This window comes from Hylobates moloch, unplaced genomic scaffold (assembly GCF_009828535.3).
Source record: "Hylobates moloch isolate HMO894 unplaced genomic scaffold, HMol_V3 SCAFFOLD_10, whole genome shotgun sequence".
Taxonomy (NCBI): domain Eukaryota; kingdom Metazoa; phylum Chordata; class Mammalia; order Primates; family Hylobatidae; genus Hylobates; species Hylobates moloch.
In genome coordinates, this window is record NW_026652285.1 from 109187406 (window position 1) to 109210470 (window position 23065).

At 58.3% G+C, this 23065-nt stretch overlaps 2 protein-coding genes across 7 annotated transcripts in view; one reads left to right on the forward strand and one right to left on the reverse strand.

The window, feature by feature from the left end:
* Nucleotides 1–15043, forward strand: part of MAN1B1 (mannosidase alpha class 1B member 1) — a 22067-nt gene extending 7024 nt beyond the window's left edge. For both annotated transcript variants that reach the window (XM_032165737.2, XM_058445519.1), the window contains exons 4-13: nt 2620–2771; nt 4225–4334; nt 6367–6552; nt 7693–7841; nt 8172–8360; nt 12025–12215; nt 12571–12691; nt 13135–13332; nt 13416–13547; nt 14274–15043. In XM_032165737.2, coding sequence (XP_032021628.1) covers nt 2620–2771; nt 4225–4334; nt 6367–6552; nt 7693–7841; nt 8172–8360; nt 12025–12215; nt 12571–12691; nt 13135–13332; nt 13416–13547; nt 14274–14477 — 1632 coding nt within the window. In that variant the 3' untranslated portion in view covers nt 14478–15043. The remainder of the gene's footprint in view (nt 1–2619; nt 2772–4224; nt 4335–6366; nt 6553–7692; nt 7842–8171; nt 8361–12024; nt 12216–12570; nt 12692–13134; nt 13333–13415; nt 13548–14273) is intronic.
* A 1296-nt stretch (nt 15044–16339) lies between these two features.
* DPP7 (dipeptidyl peptidase 7) lies at nt 16340–20320 on the reverse strand. 5 transcript variants are annotated; one of them, XM_058445566.1, is made up of 14 exons: nt 20170–20320; nt 19984–20097; nt 19764–19903; nt 19507–19670; nt 19004–19139; nt 18849–18930; nt 18597–18763; nt 18389–18449; nt 17754–17872; nt 17515–17671; nt 17332–17396; nt 16761–16831; nt 16592–16664; nt 16340–16445 (listed from the first exon to the last, which is right to left on the reverse strand). In XM_058445566.1, the coding sequence occupies exons 1-14, from the start codon at nt 20234–20236 to the stop codon at nt 16359–16361; spliced, it is 1503 nt and encodes a 500-aa protein (XP_058301549.1). In that variant the 5' UTR covers nt 20237–20320; the 3' UTR covers nt 16340–16358. The 5 variants fall into 5 exon arrangements, with proteins under 5 accessions (XP_058301549.1, XP_058301552.1, XP_032021637.1 ...); XM_058445569.1 differs by lacking the exon at nt 17332–17396; XM_032165746.2 differs by having other exon boundaries at nt 16340–16664.
* Between the last annotated feature and the right edge of the window lie 2745 nt (nt 20321–23065).

A 23065-nucleotide genomic window follows, 5' to 3' on the forward strand; every position in this document is an offset into this window, starting at 1 on the left:
ATTGAGGGTTAGGGGCTGGATTGGTCCCTGTTTTTTTTTTTTTTTATGCACATGAGAATATTCCCTTTCATGCAGATTTTTGTAGCTCTTCTCCATTGCTTGGATAAACCATCATTTTCTAAATCATTTATCTGTTGGTTCTTTCTTCATTTGTAAATGTCCCCATTACATCCGTTGTACATAAACTATTAAGAGTTAAAGGTTGTGAAGATTTTGAAGTCCTATGACGTGTATCATGACAAACTGTTCCTGAATTTGCTTCCCCTGCCATGGTGCTGAGAGTAGCAGTCAGTGGTGCCATGGCAGCACTGGGCATTCTCGTGTCAGCAGTGTTTCCGATGCGACAGTCAAAAACTGGTGTCTGCTTTTCATGGATGTTTGTGTGTCTTGCCTAGAAGCAGGGACACTTACAGGAGGGCAGAGGTGATGAGCAGCCATATGTGCTCCCATCCCGGAAGCTATCCGTGTCCTTTGATGAGTCTTAGGAATTTTATATTTTCCTTTATTATTAGTATGACTGTTGTGAGTTAGAATATTGCATCCTTTACCAAGTATGCTTCTTATGACTTCACCAGGCTTAGAAATTAGTTTTAGAGAACGTTGCTATATAGTAGCAGTAATCAATTAGAAAATATTATTGAAAAGAGATCTCGGCAGGGTGCAGTGGCTCACGCCTGTAGTCCCAGCACTTTGGGAGGCCGAGGCAGGCGGATCACTTGAGGTTTGAGGTCAGGAGTTTGAGACCAGCCTGGCCAACATGGTGAAACCCCATCTCTACTAAAAATACAAAAATTAGCCGGGTGTGGTGGTGTGCGACTATAGTCCCAGCTAGTCAGGAGGCTGAGGCCTGAACCTGGGAGGTGGAGGTTGCAGCAAGTGGAGATCGCACCACTGCATTCCAGCATGGGTGATAGTGAGACTCAGTCTCGAAAAAAAAAAGAAAAGCAATCTCCATCACAATAACAAGAAAAGAATGCCACCAAGTTCATAGGAATAATCCTGATATTAAAATATATAAAGTCAGTATGAATAAAAGTATAACAAGGTATTTGAAAAGACCTAAATAATTAGACATTTTATTCTTCTGCTATAAAGATTTAAGCAGTGGCTCACACCTGTAATCCCAGCACTTTGGGAGGCCGAGGCGGGTGGATCACAAGGTCAGTAGATTGAGACCATCCCGGCTAACACAGTGAAACCCCGTCTCTACTAAAAATGCAAAAACAAAATTAGCTGGGCGTGGTGGTGGGCGCCTATAGTCCCAGCTACTCAGGAGGCTGAGGCAGGAGAATGGCGTGAACCTGGGAGGCGGAGGTTGCAATGAGCCAAGATCGCGCCACTGCACTCCAGCCTGGGCGCCAGAGCAAGACTCCGTCTCAAAAAAAAAAAAGAGAAAAGATTTAAGTTCTCCCTGAATTAATCTGTAAATCCATTGACTCCCTATCAAAATTCCAACCTCTATTTTTAAAGATGATTTTAAAATTCATAAGGAGAGAACATTTGGGAGTAAAACTGAGATGAACTTCCCTACAAGATCATAAAACTGTGGTCATTGAACCCATAGTGATTTTTTTTTTTTGAGACAGGGTCTCACTCTGTTGCCCAGGCTGGAGTGCAGTGGCACAATCTCGACTCACTGCAACCTCCACATCTCGGGTTCAAGTGATCCTCCCGCCTCGGCCTCCCAAAGTGCTGGGATTACAGGCATGAGCCACTGTGCCCAGCCATAAGTAAGCATTCTTTCCTTTAAAAAAAAAAAAAAAAAGTGGAACAATCTAAATATCCATCAGTAAAGAAGTACAAAATTATGGTTTGTGCCGGGTGTGGTGGCTCCAACCTGTCATCCTAGCACTCTGGGAAGCCGAGGCAGGAGGAATTCATGAGGCCAGGAGTTTAAGACCAGCCTGGGCAACATAAGGAGACCCGGTCTCTATAGTAATAATAATAATAAAAATTAAGGTTTGGTAATACCACGGAAAACTGAGGCCACAGGAGAGAATGAATTTGCCGCTAGACTCACACAGGAGGACCTAAGCCTCCGTCCGTGGCATGGTCTGTGCTTTCCCACGCTCCTGTTCACGTGGGGAAGGGAGCAGAGGACGGGGCTCTGTGCCTGCAGGTGTGGAAACAGGGAACGGGGTGGTGGGGGGTGGCTAGAAGACCCGCATCACACAGCAGGGGGCGCCTGGCAAGGGGAACCCAGCTCCATGTCCTCGTAAGCTTTGTGCTTTGTAGTGAGGTTGTGGGTGCCTGCCTCACTTTGCAGATGACTGTGTGGCTGTGTGGGAGGCCTGCGGACCCAGAGCTGTTGCGGGATCTGGTGTTTGCTGCAGCCCTTTGTTATTAACCCTTTAGGACCTGTGAGAGTTTGGAAATATCCCCACCGTGGGAGGGGCTTAAGTGCTTTGTCGGGGGCCGTTTAGCCAGTCGGCAGTGTCCCAGGCTCCTAAGGAGCTGTCTTCTGAAGCTGCCTGTCCTACTGAAAAACGGAAGTAATTTAGTCTGAGGTCAGCAGCTCAGTCCGTGAGGTGTGGGCTGCACCTGAGGGCGTCCCATAGCGGGAAAGAAGGGCAGCTCGCAGGTACCCCGTGATTTCCTGTGTGACCAATTTCTCTACAGAAGTCACAAAGACACGTCCAGCGGGGACCACCTCACCTGCAGATTCGACCCCCAAGCCAAGACCTGAAGGATGGGACCCAGGAGGAGGCCACGAAAAGGGAAGAAGCCCCTGTGGACCCTGTGGAAGGAGATCCGCAAAGGACAGTCATCAGGTACAGAGCGCAGGGCAGGCTGCACGCCACAGCTCAGGGCTTTATGTTCCGAAAAACAAGTTCGCGGAAACACATTATGTCTGAGATCTATTTTCCTTTGAAACTGACAGTGTATGCTCTGTAATCTGTCTTCATTAACCTTAGATTACAGAATCGAATTTTTAAAACTGGAGGTCAGAGCTAAATTAGGTCCCCGGTAATGTCCTCATGGTATGCAATAACGTTTCAGAATGTTTTGTGTGCATGTGAAGGGTGCACAGGTGGTTGGAGATGGGGAGCCAGGCTCAGAGGTGGACACTGGCTGCCTGGGCCACCTCCTTTCCCGAGCCCCATCTGGTCGAGCAGAGGGAGAGGGAGAGGGAGTTGCCTGGTGCCCAGGCTCCCAGGGTGCTGTCCTCTGCCCCGTTGGTCAAGTCCAGGTTGTGGATCCCAGTGAAGCTTCGGTGCTGGCGGCATCTCAGCCTCATTTCTGGCTCCATATTATGCTCTTAGAAACATAGTTCATTGTAGTTGAGGCGGAAGGAAGGGCTCCCTGCAGGCATCCTCTCTCCTCCACAAAGTGTGGGCCACACCTGAGCTCTTACCTGTGGACAGAGCCAGGGCCAGTGAGGGCTGCTGTGCAGGAGTGGCCTGAGACAAGCACTGTCAGCCGTGAGTGATGGGCCCAGAGGCCCTGAGGCCCTGAACTCAAGCACGTGGTGAGAGGCGTGGACATGTGCATGTGAGGGGTCCTCACTGCCAGGAGGAGAATTTGAGGGCCGCTGTACTCTAGTTAGTGTTGGCATGAATGCAAGGACGCTTTACTTCCAGAGCAAAAGAGCATTTGACCTCAGCTTGTCAAAAGTGCCACATTTGTATTCCCAGCATGTAAGCCATCTGTGCATGGAAGAGGCCTTTTGCTGAGCCTGGGACAGATTCGCCACAGGGCCCCAGGAGAACGCTCGGGCCCAGCCACAGTTATGAGGTTGTGCGGCAAGCCATCTACACAACCTCATAGCTGTTCCTGATGGCCATCGGACAGAACCCTGGATGGGGAGTTTGAGTGGCCATGCGTCTCGTGTGTAGGGACAGCCCCCATCTGTGTGGCCATCCTGGCATCCTGGGGCCACCTCACTGCCGCTAGTGCTCCTGTTTGGATGACAGAGTCTCTGGTCCTCCACTGTAGGGGCCCCGCCTCCGGCCTCTGCAGAGGCGTTTCTCACGATTCTCCAGGCTCTGGCCTCTGACCTCAGGCCAGCCTTGGGCCTGGAGCAGTGCTGTGGTCTTGGCTCTCAGGCACAGGAGCTCAGGACTGAACTGTGTGTTTCCTGCCACTCAGCAGCCTGCACTTCAGGATGATGGGGCCGTGTTGGGTGCAGGGCCGTGCCTTGGCCATGGGTATGGAGTGTGGGGGTGGGAAACACGGAGCCACAAATATTTGATGGCAGCTGACGCCCTTCCTTCTCCCCCGAAGCTGGAGGGGAGCAGTGATCGAGCCTGAGCAGGGCACCGAGCTCCCTTCAAGAAAAGCAGAAGCGCCCACCAAGCCTCCCCGGCCACCGGCCAGGACACAGGGCACACCAGGTGAGGCCACGCCTGCGCCCCTTCCTCCCCAGGCGCTCAGGGGCTGGTGGCTGATGGGTGCAGGCTTCGTCTCAGCCATGGTGGGTGGCCCCCCGGCCCTGGTGTGCACCTTGCGCTTCAGCATCCCCCTGCTGTCTGAGTCCTCACTGGCTCTGCAACCTTGGTGGCTCTTGGCCTGCTGTCCCTGAGCACATGGCTGCAGAAGAAGGTGTGTATGGAAGGTTTGTGTCTGGGCCAGGCTGCCCCACGGGATCCCTGGAGACTGCTGCCCGTGCTGCGTCCCCTGTCTCAGCTTGGCCAGTCCCAGGCTTCTCTGGGGGCCGCTTCATTCCCAGCACCATTTGTTGGGGGCCTCCCAGGTGCGGGCCTTCGGCCAAGCTCAGTGCATGACCTGAGGCCTCTTTCAACCTCATGACACCCTCTGACACGGTAAGCCACTCACCCTCCCGTTCTCCAGACAGAAAACCAGGGCTGAGGACAGCCACTCCCAGAGTCGTTTGCTTGCCTGTGGGGACTCATGGCAGTTCGCTGAGTCTGGAGCCCTGCTCTCATCATGCCCCCCAGGTGTCTCTGAGGTGGGGAGGGAGCCCAGAGCTGGGACTTCCAGCCCCGGGCCTGTGAGGGATGTGTAGCAATCTCTGCGGCATTAATGAGGGCAGAAGCAGAGGCAGAGGCATAGGCATGCCATGAGCATGAGGAGGCCTCAGAACCTTTCCTGAGAGGATGTGTGGTTTGGTGCCATTACACACGTGTCAATCCACACATTAGTCAGTGTTGGCCAGACGTGGTGGCTCATGCTTGTAATCCCAGCACTTTGGGAGGCTGAGGCAGAAGGATCTCTTGAGTCCAGGAGTTCAAGACCAGCCTGGACAACATAGTGAGGCCTCATCTCTACAAAAAAAAAAAATTATATACATATATATAATATATACATAGTACATATAATATGTACATATTATATAATGTATGATATGTACATATTATATAATATGTACATATTATATAATATAGGTTATATGGGTTATATATTATATATGTAACATATTATTGTATATTATATATAACATAACATAATCTGTGTATTATATATAAAAATACATAATCTATATAATCTATATAACAAATATACATATATAAAAACATATATATATACATATATAAATATGTATATAAATATATATACATATATATAGATATATATATATTTGAGACAGAGTCTTGCTTTGTCACTTCACTGCAACCTCTGCCTTCTGGGTTCAAGCAAGTCTCCTGCCTCAGCCTCCTTAGTAGCTGGGATTACAGGCACCCACCACCACACCCGGCTAATTTCTGTATTTTTAGTAGAGATGGGGTTTGGCGATGTTGGCGAGGCTGGTCTCAAACTTCTGACTTCAGGTGATCCGCCCACCTTGGCCTCCCAGAGTACTGGGATTACAGGCGGGAGCCACCGCGCCCAGCCAGAAAAATAACATGAGAAAAAAGAGTGAACGAGGGGACTCTAGTGCGTCTGCACAGTGCAGTTCCCGTGGAGTACCTGAAACCCATACGGCAAAATGAGTGTATGTGAGTCGAGGGTGTTCGTGTCGAGGTCTGCACCTGTCAGTGTTTCACATTCTGAGTTGGCACCACACTCACCCGTGTCTCCACAAGCTGTTCTCGCTGTGCTGTCCCATCGCCCTCGGGGCAGCCAGCCTTGTCTCTTTGGCCAGAGGCCACTGAGATCCGAGGAGGGTGTGCCTGCCCAGGCGCCAGGTGGAGGTGTGTGGGCCCCAGGCAGGTGGTCAGGTGCCAGGTGCCGTCCTGTGCAGCCTCCAGAGGTCTCAGGCCCTTGACAGGCTGTGTTCTCCCTGGGGGCTGCTGCAGCCTCTGTGGCCCTGGCCTTTGCTGTGCCCATCACCGCCCTTCCCATCGTCCCAAACCCACCGTCATCTTTGCCCCATGTGGGTCACAGCAGTGCTCTGCCTGAGGGTGTCCATCTGTCCCGACGCCAGGACCACGTCCGCCATGGCCTGTGCTCTCTCCCCCCTACTAGCGCATCCAAACTATCGCCAGAAGGGCGTGATTGATGTCTTCCTGCACGCGTGGAAAGGATACCGCAAGTTTGCATGGGGCCATGACGAGCTGAAGCCTGTGTCCAGGTCCTTCAGCGAGTGGTTTGGCCTTGGTCTCACGCTGATCGACGCGCTGGACACCATGTGGATCTTGGGTCTGAGGAAAGGTACCTGGTGCTTTCTGGGGAGGGGCTGAGTCCTCCATGTGGGCCTCGTGTGCTGAGGCAGAGTGTGGGTTGCACATGGAGTGAAAGCGGCTGTTTGCATCTGACCATGGGTTTTCCCTTCTCCTGGGTGTGGGAGTGGACGTGCTGGCTGTGGTCACTTCCTGTTCTTGTCCAGCCACCCAAGGCACACACAGGGCCGCTGTCCCCGGACCTCTGCAGGAGTTGAGTGTGGACTCTTTGGGGGACGTCCAAGGGACATTTCCAGGCTGTGCTTCTCTTGCAGCTGGGGTTGGTGGGATGAGTGACTGTGGGACCCCGCTGGTCCCAGATCTCAGCAGCGTCCTTCATAGACCAGCACATCCACTTTGAATTGGGAGTATGTGTCTTCAGTTATGGAAGCGATATTTTAAACATTTGCCTAATTTTTTGAATAGGTTGAAGACCACCAGTAAATTACTTGTGTAATTTTTTTGTATCATAGCCTTTGATTGTGACCCATTTGTGGTCACAGCGACTGCACTGGTGACTCAGTTTTATTAACAAACGTTGAAGACTTCAAGATTTACCCCCTTGAGACAGGAGGTGATACTGAAGCTCTGCAGGGGAACAATAACGCCCCAGAACGTGGGTTTGGTTTTTTGTTTTTGTTTTTGGTTTTTGGTTTTGTTTTTGTTTTTGAGATGGAGTCTTTCACTGTCTCCTGGGCTGGAGTGCAATGGCACAATCTCGGCTCATTGCAACCTTGGTCTCCTGGTTTCAAACGTGGGTTTTTTGGAGACAGAGTCTCGTGATGTGGCCCAGGCTGGAGTGCAGTGGCACGATCTCAGTTCACTGCAGCCTTCGCCTCCTGGGTTCAAGCGATTCTCATGCCTCACCCTCCCTAGTAGTTGGGACCACAGGCGTGCGCCACCACGTCAGCTAATTTTCGTATTTTTAGTAGAGATGGGGTTTTGCCATGTTGTCCAGGCTGGTCTCGAACTCCTGGGTTCAAGTGATCCACTCGCCTCGGCCTCCCAAAGTGCTGGGATTACAGGCATGAGCCACCGCGCCCAGCCAAATGTATTTTGAAGATGGATAGATCATAGGAAAACGTTGGAGCCATCCATTTGTCTCTGCATCCTTTACTGTTTTATGTCATAGAATTTGAGGAAGCCAGGAAGTGGGTGTCGAAGAAGTTACACTTTGAAAAGGACGTGGATGTCAACCTATTTGAGAGCACGATCCGCATCCTGGGGGGGCTCCTGAGTGCCTACCACCTGTCTGGAGACAGCCTCTTCCTGAGGAAAGCGGTAAGCGTCTTGGGGTGTCCTGCAGGGAGACGGTGGACTCGCATTCAAGCAGTTACCCCTTTAGTGGACTTGTGAGGACGTGGCTGTTTTCCTGTTTCCTCTTCAAACGCACTGGAGTCTGTTTCTGAGCCCATATCGTGAGCTGATGCAGCCACTTTGATCATCACTGACCTTGTAGAGACGTTCACTCAGTGCAGAGTGATGCCCGTTTCCTTGCTGCTGTGTTGGCCCCAGAGAGCCTTCACTGTCTCCACTGAACTGCGTGAAAGGGTGTAGACGAGGCCTCTGGGTGACCTGAAACGTTGGTTCTCTGCTCTGCTGATATACCAGGAGGATTTTGGAAATCGGCTAATGCCTGCCTTCAGAACACCGTCCAAGATTCCCTACTCGGATGTGAACGTCGGCACTGGAGTTGCCCACCCGCCACGGTGGACCTCCGACAGCACCGTGGCCGAGGTGACCAGCATTCAGCTGGAGTTCCGGGAGCTCTCCCGTCTCACAGGGGATAAGAAGTTTCAGGTAAGGGGGCAGGCTTTCTGGCTGGACGCACTTCCTTGGAGCTACCTTTTGCTCATCACAGCAGGTGCTGTGTGTGTGTGTGCGTGTGTGTTTTCAGGTTTTTTATTGTGATAAAACACACAAAACATACCACCTTAACCATTTCCAGGCATGCAGGTCGGTGGCGTTACACACACTCATGCTGTTGCAGGCGTGCAGGTCGGTGGTATTACACACACTCATGCTGTTGTGCAGCCGTCACCTCCATCTCCAGGACCCTTTTCATCTTAAAACTGAAGCTCTCCCATCACACAGTGACCCCTCATGTCCGTCCCCAGTCCCTGGAAAACACTATTCAGCTTTTTCTTCCTGGACCTCATTGCGTGGAGTTCCTCGTGTGAGTGGAGTCACACACGATTTGTCCTTTTTTTTTTCTTTTTTTGAGACGGAGTTTCATTCTGTCACCAGGCTGGAGTGCAATGGCACGATCTCAGCTCACTGCAACCTCCACCTCCCAGGTTCAAACCATTCTCCTGCCTCAGCCTCCCGAGTAGCTGGGATTACAGGCGCCCGCCACCACACCCAGCTAATTTTTGTGGTTTTAGTAGAGACAGGGTTTCACTATGTTGGCCAGGCTGGTCTCAAACTCCTGACATCATGATCTACCGCCTCGGCCTCCCACAGTGCTGGGATGACAGGCGTGAGCTACTGCGCCTGGCTGATTTGTCCTTTTATTTGGGCTCCTTTCACTCAGCATCTAAGCTTCATATGCGAAAGACGCTTCAGAAATGCCTTTTTCAGGCTGAATATCTGCTGTGTGGCTAGGCCACTTTTTGTTTAATCCTCCCTCTCTGGTGGACACCAGGGCTGTGCTGTTTTGGCTGTTGTGAGCGTGGGTGCACACACCTGCCCGGCGGACACCAGGGCTGTGCTGTTTTGGCTGTTGTGAGCGCGGGTGCACACACCTGCCTGTGCTGTTTTGGCTGTTGTGAGCATGGGTGCACACTCCGCTGGTGGACACCAGGGCTGTGCTGTTTTGACTGTTGTGAGTGCGGGGTGCACACTCCTGCCTGGTGGACACCAGGGCTGTGCTGTTTTGACTGTTGTTAATGCGGGTGCACACTCCTGCCTGAGGCTCTATTTCATCTGTTGTGGGGGCGGGTGCACACTCCTGCCTGTGCTGTTTTGGGTGTTGTGAGGGCGGGTGCACACACCTGCCTGAGGGTTTGCTTTGCTTCTTTTGAGTAGGAGAAATGCAATCGCTGGATCACGTGGTAATTCATGATTTCATTATTGAGGCCCCACCATACTGTTTCCACAGCGGCAAAACCATGTCACATTCCCACCACCCGTGCCCAGGGCTCAGCCTCCAGCTCAGCCTCCACGCGCTTGCCAGCACTCGCTGCCTTCTGTTGTGTGGGCAGTGGCCATCCCCATGGCCCTCACGTGGTGGTTTTGATGTGCATTTTTCCCAAGTGGCGAACGGGGCTGGGGATTAGTTCACGTGCTTATTGGCCATTTGTGCATCTTCTTGGAAATGCCTATTCAATGCGTTTGCCTTTTTTCTTTTTTGAGACGGAGCCTTGCTCTGTCGCCCAGGCTGAAGTGCAGTGGCGCGATCTCAGCTCAATGCAACCTCCACCTCCCGGGTTCAAGCGATTCTCCTGCCTCAGCCTCCCGAGTAGCTGGGACTACACCCACCACCACACCCGGCTATTTTTTTGTATTTTTAGTAGAGATGGGGTTTCGCCATGTTGGCCAGGATGGTCTGGAACTGACCTCAGGTGATCCACCCATTGGCCTCCCAAAGTGCTGGGATTACAGGTATGAGCCACTGTGCCTGGCCTCTTTTTTTTTGTTTTTTTAAACTCAACATAATTCATAGGTTCACTGCCTGGTGTTTTTTGTTTGTTTGTTTTTGCTTTTTTGTTTTGAGACGGAGTCTTGCTCTGTTGCCTGGGCTGGAGTGCAGTGGCGTGATCTCGGCTCACTGCAACCTCTTCCACTTGGGTTCAAGTGACTCTCCTGCCTCAGCCTCCCAAGTAGCTGGGACTACAGGCGTGTGCCACCACGCCAGGCTAATTCTTGTATTTTTAGTAGAGACAGGCTTTCACCGTGTTGGCCAGGTTGGTCTCGAACTCCTGACCTCAGGTGATCTGCCCACCTCACCCTCCCAAAGTGCTGGGATTACAGGCGTGAGTCACCGTGCCCGGCCCACTACCTGCTTTTTTAATTGGGTAGTTTGTCTTGTTGAATTGTGGGAGTTCTTTATTCTGTATAGTCACTTCATATCAGAAGTGGGATTTGCAAATATTTTCTTTCATCTGTCGGTTTTGTTTTTACTTTGCTTTTTTGTTTTCTATTTTTGAGAGACAAGGTCTCACTCGGTTGCCCAGGCTGGAGTGCTCTAGTCTCCTGAGTAGCTGGGACTACAGGAGCACACGCCTACACCAGGCTAGTTAAAAAAACTTTTTTTTAGAAAACCGCTGTCTCTCTTTTGTAGAGACAGCATTTTGCCATGTTGCCCAGGCTGGTCTCAAACTCCTGGGTCCAAGCAATCTTATCACTCTGGCCTTCCAAAGTGGTGGGATTACAGGTGTGAGCCACTGTGCCCAGCCTCCTTTTACTTTGTTAATAGTGTATTTTGATAGATAACAGATTGTCATTTTCATGAAGCACAGCTGGTCTGTTTATTGTTGCTCATGTATTTGGCCTCATGTTCGAGTCCCTGTTTTTAATCATGAGCTGGACACATCCCTCTTTAGAGCAACTGTGACCACTTGTGGTGAGAAGTGCAGCCCACACCATCCACGTGAGGCTCCCACACACCATCCACGTGAGGCTCCCACACACCATCGTGAGGCTCCCACACACCATCCACGTGAGGCTCCCACACACCATCCACGTGAGGCTCCCCACACACCATCCACGTGAGGCTCCCATGCAGACGTTTAGAAGGCGTTTCCACTGCAGCTCAGAAAATGGCCCCAGGCACTCATGGGCACCCCCATGTCACCAGGGCCTCTGATTGCTGCAGGTACACAGGGATAAGCAGCCAGGCCTCAGAGGCGCTTGGCATGGGTTTGGGTGTCTGCATTGGGTAGAGACCCAGAGCTACGTTGCTGGACGTGCCCTAACATCCCGGTACCCTGTGCCCCTCTGTGGGCCAGGATGCCTGGTGCTGCCAGCTGGGCGTGAGCCCTGAGGAGCTGAGGGTGGCTGTGACTTGGAGAATGAGTGGGAGCTCACCAGGAGGGCATGGAGCCGGGGCATTTAATATCATCAGGAGCAACACTGGGCTCAGAAGGCAGGCACACTTGCCATCCCTCCAGAGCCGTGGCTGACGGCCAGGCCTGGCAGGCTCTCGTGAGGACACTGCCTGTGGTTGTCAGATGCTGTCCCTTCGAGTAAGGGATGACAGCCATCCTGAAGACGGGTCAGCTCTGTGGTGACCACCCGTCGGAAGCAGTGACATTCAGGTTGCACTGGTGGCTGTGTGGCTGTGTGGTGTGGCCACCAGGAGCCATGTGGGCGAGGACAGCTGTGGGCTGGGCACAGAGCTCTCTCTCTGCTGGGAGTCAGTTGGTGCTGGGGCAAGGGGAGGCAGAGCTCACAGAGCCCCTCTACAGCTCACCCGGCAGCCCTGCCCCAGGCGGTAAACCCACCATCCCCCTTTCTGCCGCAGGAGGCCGTGGAGAAGGTGACGCAGCACATCCACGGCCTGTCTGGGAAGAAGGATGGGCTGGTGCCCATGTTCATCAATACCCACAGCGGCCTCTTCACCCACCTGGGCGTGTTCACGCTGGGCGCCAGGGCCGACAGCTACTATGAGTACCTGCTGAAGCAGTGGATCCAGGGCGGGAAGCAGGAGACACAGTGAGGCCCGGCCCGCTGCCCCCAGTTCCCGCAGCCCCCCACTCCTGCTGCCCCCAGCTCCCACGGCCCCCGCTCCTGCTGCCCTCCCCAGGCTGCGTGTCAGGAAACCGCAGCCGTGCCAGGCCTGGCCCAGGCATTTCTGTGGAGGGGCGTATTCATCCACTTCTCACCGTGGCCTCTGTGGGGGTGAGGGGGCATCTTCACTGGGGGCCACGGGCTGTGCAGGGTGGCACCTTCTGTCCGGCAAGGGCCAGGCCTGCTGTGCTTGTGTGGGCCCAGGATGTGCCTGTCCCTGGCGCCCCACGGGAGCCCGTGCCCCATCCTGGTAGAGTGAGGTGACTGCTGGTGTCCACAGGCTGCTGGAAGACTACGTGGAAGCCATCGAGGGGGTCAAAACGCACCTGCTGCGGCACTCTGAACCCAGTAAGCTCACCTTCGTGGGGGAACTTGCCCACGGCCGCTTCAGTGCCAAGATGGTGAGTGTGTCCGTGGGGCCTTCCAGCCGCCGCCCCCTTTACCTTGGCTTCCAAGGTGCCTGAGTCGTGATGTCAAAAAGAATAACGAAATCCTGGCCATGGCGCCTACGTGGAGGCCCTAGGTAGACCATGGCTGCCTGGCCAGGCCTGTCTTGGCAACAGGGCAGCGAGGCCTTGTGTGGCACCTGGGGTGGGCAGGGCTTCCCCAGGGCAGCTCCCTCCCCGGGCCCAGTGTGTAGCAGGTCCGCGGGCGGTGTGTGGGGGCCGGGTTGGAGGGCCTGGCCCAGGCAGCTCCGCTGTTCCACGTCAAGTGCCCTCGCGTGGCCTCCCCTCCCAGGGTACCAGGGCCGAGGCAGCACTGGGCCCCCACGTTGGCTGCCTGTGCAGCTGCAGGCTGAGGGCAGGGCCTGGGATCTGGGGCTGAAGAGACCCTCTGATTCCAGGACCACCTGGTGTGCTTCCTGCCAGGGACACTGGCTCTGGGTGTCTACCACGGCCTGCCCGCCAGCCACATGGAGCTGGCCCAGGAGCTCATGGAGACTTGTTACCAGATGAACCGGCAGATGGAGACGGGGCTGAGTCCTGAGATCGTGCACTTCAACCTTTACCCCCAGCCAGGCCACCGGGACGTGGAGGTCAAGGTGGGTCTGGGCCTGGGTCGGGGTCCATCAGGAGGAGGGTGCTGGCCGGGCTGGCCTTGCCCTGAGCTCTGCTCCGCCCACAGCCGGCAGACAGGCACAACCTGCTGCGGCCAGAGACCGTGGAGAGCCTGTTCTACCTGTACCGTGTCACAGGGGACCGCAAGTACCAGGACTGGGGCTGGGAGATTCTGCAGAGCTTCAACCGGTTCACGCGGGTGAGCGCCCGTCCTCGCCCCACGTGGTCATGGCCACCGGGCCACAGGCACAGCTGGGCTGTGGGGCTCAGGCTGGCCCTGCCCTTGGTGGTGGCTGTGGCCTGGGTCCGGGAGGGGCGGGCTTGCCGCAGCCTCGGGGTGGCCACACTGCAGCTTGGGGGCCCTGGCATCCCCGTCCCCACTGAGCTTCGTGGTGTGTGGGACCCAGAGTACTCGGAGGGGCTGGGCACCCCTCATTTTCATCTCTCAGGGCCTCTCTGGGGAGGGTCTCTGCTGTGGGCCCAGCAGCCCCCCAATTTAGGAGGCACACGCACCCATGACTGGGGCTCCATCCCCACTGTGGACCAGGCCCCGTTTTAGGTCATGCCCTCCACGGTGGAGCCAGACGAGGCCTGAGTGTCACCTCCTGGCTCTGCTGTCACCTTGGCCTGAGGCCCCTGCTGCCTCAGCTCCCACCATCTGCCCCGTGAGGCAGCTGTGAGGCTCCCCGAGCCCAGGTTCTGGGGGAGGCGGTTTCTGTCTTGGTCACTCGAGGGTTGTTGGCATTTCCAGGTGGGCTTTGGGGGAACCACAGCTCGCCCGGGGGTGGCCATCACCGAGGCGCCCTCCACCCTGAGCCTGCACTGGGGGCCGCGTTCACCACGGGGTGGAGAGCGCTTCGGTGATGAGGCTGAGGGGGGTGCAGGGTGTCCCCCGTCTGGTGACGAGGCCCTGGCTGTTGCACAGGTCCCCTCGGGTGGCTATTCGTCCATCAACAATGTCCAGGACCCTCAGAAGCCCGAGCCCAGGGACAAGATGGAGAGCTTCTTCCTGGGGGAGACGCTCAAGTATCTGTTCTTGCTCTTCTCTGACGACCCAAACTTGCTCAGCCTGGACGCCTACGTGTTCAACACCGAAGCCCACCCTCTGCCTATCTGGACCCCTGCCTAGCGGGGGTGGCTGCTGGTGTGGGGACTTCGGGTGGGCAGAGGCGCCTTGCTGGGTCTGTGCATTTTCCGAGGGCCACACAGCGCCGGCAACCGCCGAGTGGCTCAGCCTCTGAGCTGGCTCTGGGCTCCTCCTTGTCTCTGCTTTAATCAGGACACCCTGAGGCCGAGTGAGGCCGTCAGTCTTTGGTGATGCGGGGTGGGCTGGGCCACTGGAGCCACCGCCTGCCTCCTCCAGAACACACCAATCATGACTCACGAGCGCTGAAGCCTGAGCAGGTCTCTGGGCCGACCAGAGGGGCTCTGAGGTGGTCCCTGGTACTGTGGTGACCGAGTAGACAGCCCAGGGTGCAGCTCTGCCCCGGCTTGTGAAGCCTCAGATGCCCCCACCCGAGGGTCTGGAGGGGCTGCCGTGACTCCACAGGCCCGAGGCTCCAGGGCCGGCTCTGCTGTTTACACGCTGGACTCAGGGATCCTCCTGGCCGTCCCGCAGGGGGCTTGGAGGGCTGGACGGCAAGTCCGTCTGGCTCACGGGCCCCTCCCGTGGAGATAAAAATTGATTTGCTCTAACCGTGACGTCTCCTGTGTCTGTAGGGGTCTCCATGACTGGAAAGTCTGGGCGGACGTTGGGGAGAAGCTGTCCTTCAGGTCACGTCTCAGAATTCGGTTTGCTGAGACTGGACTCTAGCTGTCCGCTGCTGGTGGGCAGGGAGAGGCCATGGGGAAGCTCCGTGTCCCTGGCCCCATGGGGCAGATGCTTGGCGGGAGGCATCCTTGCTCCTGCGTTTCACACAGGGCCTGCTTCCCTGCAGGGCTGGCACTGAGGCGCACAGCTAAGGGACACATGGGCCCTCAGGTCGGGCAGCTTCCAGCAGCCTGGCATGGCTGTGGCCCCGAGCCCCGGGCTGTGGTGGCAGAGTCGTCCTCATCATCGCTCTGCTGCTGTCCCTATCCCAGGGCTGACCCTGAGCCTTGGCTGGGTCCCTCCGACCCTGAACCAGGTGACCTCTCAGGGCCACGCCTCTCCGCTCCCCGCTGTGAAAAGTCCGTCACCTTCACTCGGGGAAGACTTCCCTTCCCTGGGAAGCCAGAGCTGGTGGCAGCACAGGGCAGGGCTACCGCACGCAGCCCAGGATTGCCAGCTCTGCCCCTCGCAGAGGTCCGGGCCCGAGTGTGGGCCTCGTCTCTGCCTGTCCCCACAACCCCCAACATCCCACAGCAGCCACCTGTGTACCCCTGGGGACAGTGGGCACCCTGGGGCTTCCTCTCCTGCCTCACTCTGGGCCCTGATCCTGCACTCCTTCCTCTGTGCCTGGAAAGGTGAGAACAGCAGCTGTGATGTGGTCCTGGTGCCTGCCCCTTGTCACAGTGGGCCCAGTGCTGCCCTCCTGGACCAGGTGCCCCATGGCCGGCTGAATGGGCGGGACTAGGGCAGCGGGTGGGGCCTGAACAGCTGGAAAAGGTGCACCTTCTCCATCTCACCCAGACCTTCGAGACCAATGTGCTGGGGGCGTGGCCCCAGAGGGTGAAGGTACAGCAACTGCGTGCCCCTTGGGGGCCAAAAGCACTGTCCAGTGGCCTCCCCAGAGGGGGTCGCTGTGTACAGAGGATGTCAGGGAAGGAGTCACCTTGGAAGTGTGGCTGCAGCCTCTGTCTGCTGCGGCTCAGCAGAGCGGGGCTTCCTTGCGGGGCACTGCCCCCCACTGCCCTACAGAGCAGACCTGAGCATTGTGGAGCCTCTACCTTGTGGAGAACAGGGCACACCCCGGCCTGTGCGGGGTGCGCTGCGTCCCCAGCCGTGTCTCTGCGGGTCCCACTCCCCCAGCCTGCGTGTGGGCCCCACAGACAGGAAGAACGGGACATACATGGCCAGGCCTCCAGGCATTTATTCAGCCCCTTCCCTCTGCCGCCAGCTGCTGCTTGAGTGAAGCCCCCACGCTGGGCCGGCCACGGTGGGCTGAGCTTCGGGGACCTGGAAGGTGCAGACACAGGCAGGGCTGAGGCCAGCCTGCTCCTCACTCCATGAGGAGCCTTGAGACCCCTCCAGTCCTGTGCTCAGAGGCTGAGTCTGGGCCCCCCACGCAGAGCTGGCTGCTGCTCACGCCTGGCTGCCTTTACCCACTCGCCGATGATGGTGGCCTCCAGCTTCCGTGCCTCAACCACGGAAACAGGATCTTCTGGGTGGGAGGCTCTGGGGAGCGGGCACAGAGGGGGCCCGTCAGCCCCAGCCCTCAGTGAGCCTGTCCCGCCCGACCCACGACCACCACCAGGCCACCTCCCTCCATACCTGAGGTCGAGGTGGTGCGCTCCCCCCTGGATGGTGACGGCGATGACTGAGGCACTCAGGTTCCTCCGAATCTGTGGTCAGCGGAAAGAACTCCATCAGGTGAGGAATGAGGCAACTGCCCAGCCTCCGCCGTGGACCCACTGGAGAGGAGACGTGACGGGGCAGAGCCGAGAGGCAGTGCCCGTCAAGCAACCAGAGAGAGAACCAGCCAGAGACAGAGGTGGGAAGTGACGAGATGGGGGCAAAACCGGGTAAGACAGGAGCAGGGTATGGGCAGGCGAGGGGCCTGTGATCCCAGCACTCTGGGAGGCCAAGCGGGGAGGATCACTTGAGCCCAAGAGTTCGAGATCAGCCTGGGCAATATGGTGAGACTGTGTCTCTACAAAAAAATAGCTTTTTAAATTAGCTGGGCATGGTGGTGAGCGCCTGTGTCCCAGTTACTGGGAGGCTTGAGCCTCAGAGGTCAAGGCTGCAGTGAACCCTGATCTCACCACTGTATTCCAGCATGGGCGCCAGAGCAAGACCCTGTCTCAGTTTCTAACGGGGTCATAGGGCCCAGGCCAGGACTCACCCCGCCCCCCGCCCAGGGGTCCAGGTTCCCGTTGGAGAAGATGATGTTGCTGGCGGCTCTGAGATCTGCAAGGGGCAGAGAAAGTGGTGACGTGGGCCCCTCACGGGGGCTGTGAGCCATGGGCAGGGGGAGCAGAGCTCGAGGCAGAAAGCAGGATGCTGCCCCACACCCCCCCGGCCTTACCGCCCCCCCAGAAGCTGGTCAGCAGCCAGTCGGGCCGGGGCCACACGCCCCAGGTGTCCAGGCAGTACTGCTGGCGGAGCTCCTCAGTGAAGGGCAGGTTGGGGAACATATCAGTCACGTTGTTGCTGGCGAAGGTCAGGTTGATCTCGGTGCAGGCCTGCAGGTGCCCCAGCCTGAGTCAGGCCAGCCCACGCCCACCCTTGCCCCCAAGTGGTTCCAGGCCACCCACAGCCCCACACCTGGTAGTCCCAGGCCCTGGCGTTGGGGCCCGTGCCGCAGCCAGTGGGGTCAGCACAGCTGTGGTAGAGCCGGTAGATGTCGTAGCAGTGCTGGGAGCCCGAGGCGTTGTAGACCAGCCCTGGGGAGGAGAGGCGCTGGAGCCCAGCAGCCACACACACACACACGCCGCGGGCTCCAGCCACCAACCCGTCCCCCTCGGAATGGTCCTGCAGGGGCCTGGGGCTCTGGGATCTGCAGGTCCCAGTGAGGAAGGTTCTCCAGGCTACCTGCTTGGAGGTGGGTGGGGTCTGTGCTGCCAGCCTGGGCCTGACTGTTGAGGGCCCTCCCGCACTCTCCACGGGGCAGGGTGGGGCCTGCCGCCCTCTGTTGCCCTCCATGCCTGGGGACCCCAGGGGCCCCCTGAGCAGCACCCATCAAGCTGGGCCTGGCTACAGCCAGTGCTGAGAGGGTCCCCAGGAATGGTCACTGCCTCCCCCAGGGCCTCTGGGAAGGTCGTGCTGTCCACCCCACCACAGCCCTGGGGCAGGAGGCAGAGCCCCCGGCCGGGCTGCGGATCCTCGCCCCACCCAGCCCCAGGACCCAAGCCAAGCCTGGGGTCTCCACACTTGCCCATCTGGGGCCGGGGGAAGGGCACCTGCCAGCGCTCGCAGCCCCGTGATCCTCTGGGCCTCACTCAGCAGCCGGTCACAGCCCACCTGGATTGCAGGGGCAGCAGTGACTCAGCAGGGTCCCCTCCACCAGCTCCGCCTCGCCGGCTCCCAGGATGAGGGTCAGGCCGCTGACCACCAGCCTCGGGACACTCCAGCAGGCCTCTCCCTGCACCCCGGGAGGAGGCGCCTCACCTTGACGGGGTTGGCGGGGAGAGGACCCAGGAAGTCAGTGGGGTACGGGTAGTCCATCATGGCCAGCACGGTGAAGGCATTCCGGGCGAACATGAAGAGCTGGGTCAGGTCCTTCTCGTCTGACAGTGGCTGGCAGGTGCCAAACTCCCAGTGGACCGTGTCGTAGGCTGCATGGAAGGGGCAGAGACTCGAGGCTTGGGCACAGCTGGCGCTGGGGCGGGTGAGGCAGTGGGGGGCGGTGGGGGGCCTCACCTCCCTGTAGGAACAAGTCCTTGATCTGTCGGAACGCTTCCCGCACACCCTGGGTGCATTTGGGACTCTGGCCCTCAAAGTCCTGGGGGAAAGAGACCGTGCTCACTGCAGCCGCTGTCCCTTAGGGGGCCTGGAGGACCCCAAGCCTCACTCACCGCCGTGACGTCCCGAAAGAACTGGTTGGAGTCGCTGAGACCTGCCACAGCTAGAACCGGCGCGCTGGCTGCCAGCGCCCCCGCCACCAGGTGTGGGTACTTCATCCTCAGGTAGGCGCTGAGCATCCCCCCATAACTGGGTGAGGGACACAGGGTTAGGGCTACTGTCCCCAATACCCCATTTTCTCTTTTCCTCCTCAGGGGCCCACAGGTGCCACGAGGAGGACAACACTTCTGAGACCCACAAATTCCGACCCTGGGCCTGGTGCGGGTGCAGCCCTCACTGGGAAAGGCCGCTAGTGTGGCCGCACATCCAAGCTGAGCAGGTGGCTGGGAGGACAGGCTGGGAGGGCTTCCTAGGGGAGGCAACACTAAGCCTGGAACCACTGCCCGAGGCCTTAGGAAAAGGCAGCGGTGGGAGTCAGAGGGGAGTGGGGAGAAGGGCTGGGGGCGCTGGGTCGGGGCAGGGGAGGGAGGGTGCGGTGGCCGGGGAAGGCGCCCACCTTCCACCGAAGGCGATGGCGGGGGCATCCTGGGCCCCGAGGTCGCGCCGTAGCGCGCGGAGCAGCTCTGCGAAGTCGGCCAGGGCCTGCTCCACCGTCAGCAGCTCCGTGTGCCCGCGCTGCGTGGACTGCGCACCGAACGGCAGCGACTTCCCGTAGTAGCGCTGGGCGGAACGTGCCATTAAGCCCGGCCCCGCGACCCCGTCCGGCACCCACGCGCTCCGCGACCCCCGCCCGCGACCCTGCCTGGCACCCACGTGCTCCGCGAAGATCAGTAGAGCCCCCTGCTCGGCCGCCAGCTCCGCGACGAAGCCCGAGTTGTTGGCAAAGGCCCACACGTCGCCCTCGTTCCCAGTGTAGAAGAAGATGGGCCCCTTGCCCTGGGTCCAGAACCTGTCTGTGGGGAGGGCGGATGAGGCGAGGGTGCTGGGGTGCGGCGGGACGGCAGGGGCGGCCGGGCCGGGGTCGGGGTCTCACCTGACACCAGGAAGCGCTGGGGGAAGGTCTTGTTGCCGAAGCGCTCGAAGTTGAAGTGGTCCAGACGCTGCTGGAAGAAGCGCTCCTGGAAGCCGGGGTCCGGGGCCCTGCGGGCTGTGGGGGTGACGCGGAACTCAGAGGTGGGGATGGGGCCGGGGAATGGGCTGGGGGCGCCGCCACACTCACCCCCTGCCTGGAGGCCGCGCAGCCCGAGCGCCAGCAGCAGGACCGGGGCCCAGGGAGCGGAACCCATGGCGCCTTCCGCGGGCGCCCGTCACGTGGGCGGGGTCACGGGGCCGCCAGGGCGCGCTCCTCCCTCCAGGCCCCACGTGTTCCTGGCGCCCGCGGTCCCCATGGAGACCGTCGCCGTGGGGCGCCCGTGCCGTCGCTGCTTCAGCGTCGCGCCGGGGCTGTGCCCCCCAACACCCCGCGCCCCGTGGCCGCTGCCCAGGGGTCCTTCCCGGGCACGGCGCGGGGAAGCGGAGGACTCCTGGGCCATCTCCACGGCCTCCCCTGCCACTGGCTCGTTGTCCTACCGCGGGGCCCTCCAGAGCTGCGCTAGGGCGAGTCTCAGCTGCGCCCGCCAAGCCTCCCCAGCACTTGCTCCTGGCAGGTGTCCCACTCAAAGGCAGGGCCAGGAAAGCGGGGACCATTCTGCTGCTCCTAAGGGCGAGAGGGAGAGGGTCTTGGGGAGATGGGGGTGGCGAGGGTCCCAGAGTGATGGCCCCCCGAAGAAAGCGACCCAGGGCTTGTCCAAGCGATAACAGGGGCTGGGGGGGCGGGGCTTCGCAGCAGGCAGGAGTGTGGGGTGCCCCTGGTGCGTCTGGGCAGGGCCGAGATTTGGCAGTGTAGCTCCCAAAAGCTGGGAATCGCCACCTGTCCTTCCAACTAGCACCCAGTGTGCCCACACAGCCCTGCAGGGACAAGGGGAGGAACAGAGGCCTCTGCTGGGAGCTGGGGCCTCCTCCCTGGGGAGCACCCAGAGGATGGAAGAAGTCACCTTTCCCCAGAGTCCAGTCCAGGGCGTGGGTGAGGGGGCCGTAGTGGTGGGTGCCAGACCAGCCCCGTGGAGTCCTGCTGGGGATGTACATGGGCCGCTAGTCAGGCCCAGAACAGGTGCAGGGGCAGCAGGGGCTCAGCTACAGACAGAAGGAGAGTTACCCTGTCCCTCTCCCAAGACTGCCCTCAGCCAGCATGACCCTGCCTTGCCCATCCTGTGGGGCTGAGCGGAGAAGACCGGCCACTTCCACAGCCCCTCACGCCATGGCCCTCCCGTGCCTCACACAGAGGCACCCCCCCATGGTGGGTGACTGGTGGCTGGGGCCCTCAGCATGGTGGCAGTGACCATTACGTCACACTGCAACACGTCATCCAGGGCCACACACCATCCTCACCACGGCCCTCACATCCAGGCCCTGTCCCATCCCTACACAGTCCCTGGGGCTGCCTGCCGGGGCCCCCGCAGGATGGGGGTGAGGACAAGCAGCAGCCCTCCTTGGGTGTGGAGGTGCCCATGGCGTCCCCCACCCCACATCTCTGCTCCTCTGGCTCTCTCGGGCGCCTTAGGTGGCCAGCGCTCCAACAGCAACCCTCACCCAGGACCGTAGCTCTGGAGATGCCAGCTAGGCTGAGAGCGGGCCAGCCAGCTCCCCAAGCACACCAGAGCCTGGAGACACCCCAGGCTTGGCTGGGCCCACAGAGGGGCCAGAGTCTCAGGGAGGACTCCGGGAGCAGGGTTTCCAAGGAAGCCACTTTCCCTCTTGTTCACGGCCCAGGCATTGATGCCCCTTCTGGGCAGCAGCCAGGGCCTCCCAAGCCGGGAAGGGTGGGCATGGGGCTAGCCAGCATGGCTCTGCCAGGGGTGAGGGTGGCCACAGCCCCCTGCCCACATCCCTGTGCTCACAGAAACATGTGCTGTATGGAATCAAGGTTTAAGGGATCTAGGTCTGTGCTGTTAATCTGTAACCTTAGCCTCATCCCTGTGCCCACAGAAACATGTACTGTATTGACTCAAGGTTTAGGGGATTTAGGGCTGTGCAGGATGTGCTTTGTTAAAAATGTGTTTGCAGGCAGTATGCTTGGTAAAAGTCATCGCCATCCTCCATTCTCGATTACCCAGGGACACAGTGCACTGTGGAAAGCCGCAGGGACCTCTGCCCGAGAAAGCCTGGGTACTGTCCAGGTTTCCCCCCACTGAGACAGCCTGAGATATGGCCTCGTGGGAAAGGAAAGATCTTACCATCCCCCAGCTTGACACCCATAAAGGGTCTGTGCTGAGGGGGATTAGTCAAAGAGGAAGGCCTCTCGAGGTTGAGATAAGAGGAAGGCATCTGTCTCCTGCATGCCCCTGGGAACAGAATGTCTCGGTGTAAAACCCGATTGTACATTCGTTCTATTCTGAGACAGGAGAAAACCGCCCTGTGGCTGGAGTCGAGATATGCTGGCGGCAATGCTGCTCTGTTACTTTGCTACACTGAGATGTTTGGGTGGAGAGAAGCATAAATCTGGCCTACATGCACATCCAGGCACAGTACCTTCCCTTAAATTTGTGACACAGATTCCTTTGCTCACACGTTTTCTTGCTGACCTTCTCCCCACTATCACTCTGCTCTCCTGCGGCATTCCTCTTGCTGCGATAGTGAAAATAATAATCATAAATACTGAGGGAACTCAGAGACCAGTGCCGGTGTGGGTCCTCCGTATGCTGAGCGCCGTCTCCTGGGCCCACTGTGCTTTCTCTATACTTTGCCTCTGTGTCTTATTTCTTTTCTCAGTCTCTCATCCCACCTGACGGGAAATACCCAGAGGCGTGGAGGGGCTGGCCACCCCTTCACTGGCACAGCAACCTGACATGTTAAGGGGCCCAGCTTCTGCAGGAGGACCCCAGGTCTGCATCGCCAGGGCCCTCGTCAGCCTGTGCAGGGCACAGTAGGTCACCCAAGGGGCAAGTGAGCCTAGGCTGCCCACGCCTGTGCAGACACCCCTGAGCTCTCTGCCCACCCCCGGAGCGGGACAGACGGGCAGGGTGGCTGCAGAGCCACCAGCTGAGGGGGTGAGAGGTCCCTGGGCAGGGAACCCTGGG

What these genes read in the sequence shown, in the direction of transcription:
- DPP7 (XM_058445566.1), bottom strand. Translation starts at nt 20,236, where the DNA reads ATGGGTTCCGCTCCCTGGGCCCCGGTCCTGCTGCTGGCGCTCGGGCTG. An exon ending in TACTGATCTTCGCGGAGCAC is followed by an intron (nt 19,671 to 19,763) that starts GTGGGTGCCAGG and finishes CGTTCCGCCCAG; the next exon opens with CGCTACTACGGGAAGTCGCT. An exon ending in GGACTTGTTCCTACAGGGAG is followed by an intron (nt 18,764 to 18,848) that starts GTGAGGCCCCCC and finishes CCTTCCATGCAG; the next exon opens with CCTACGACACGGTCCACTGG.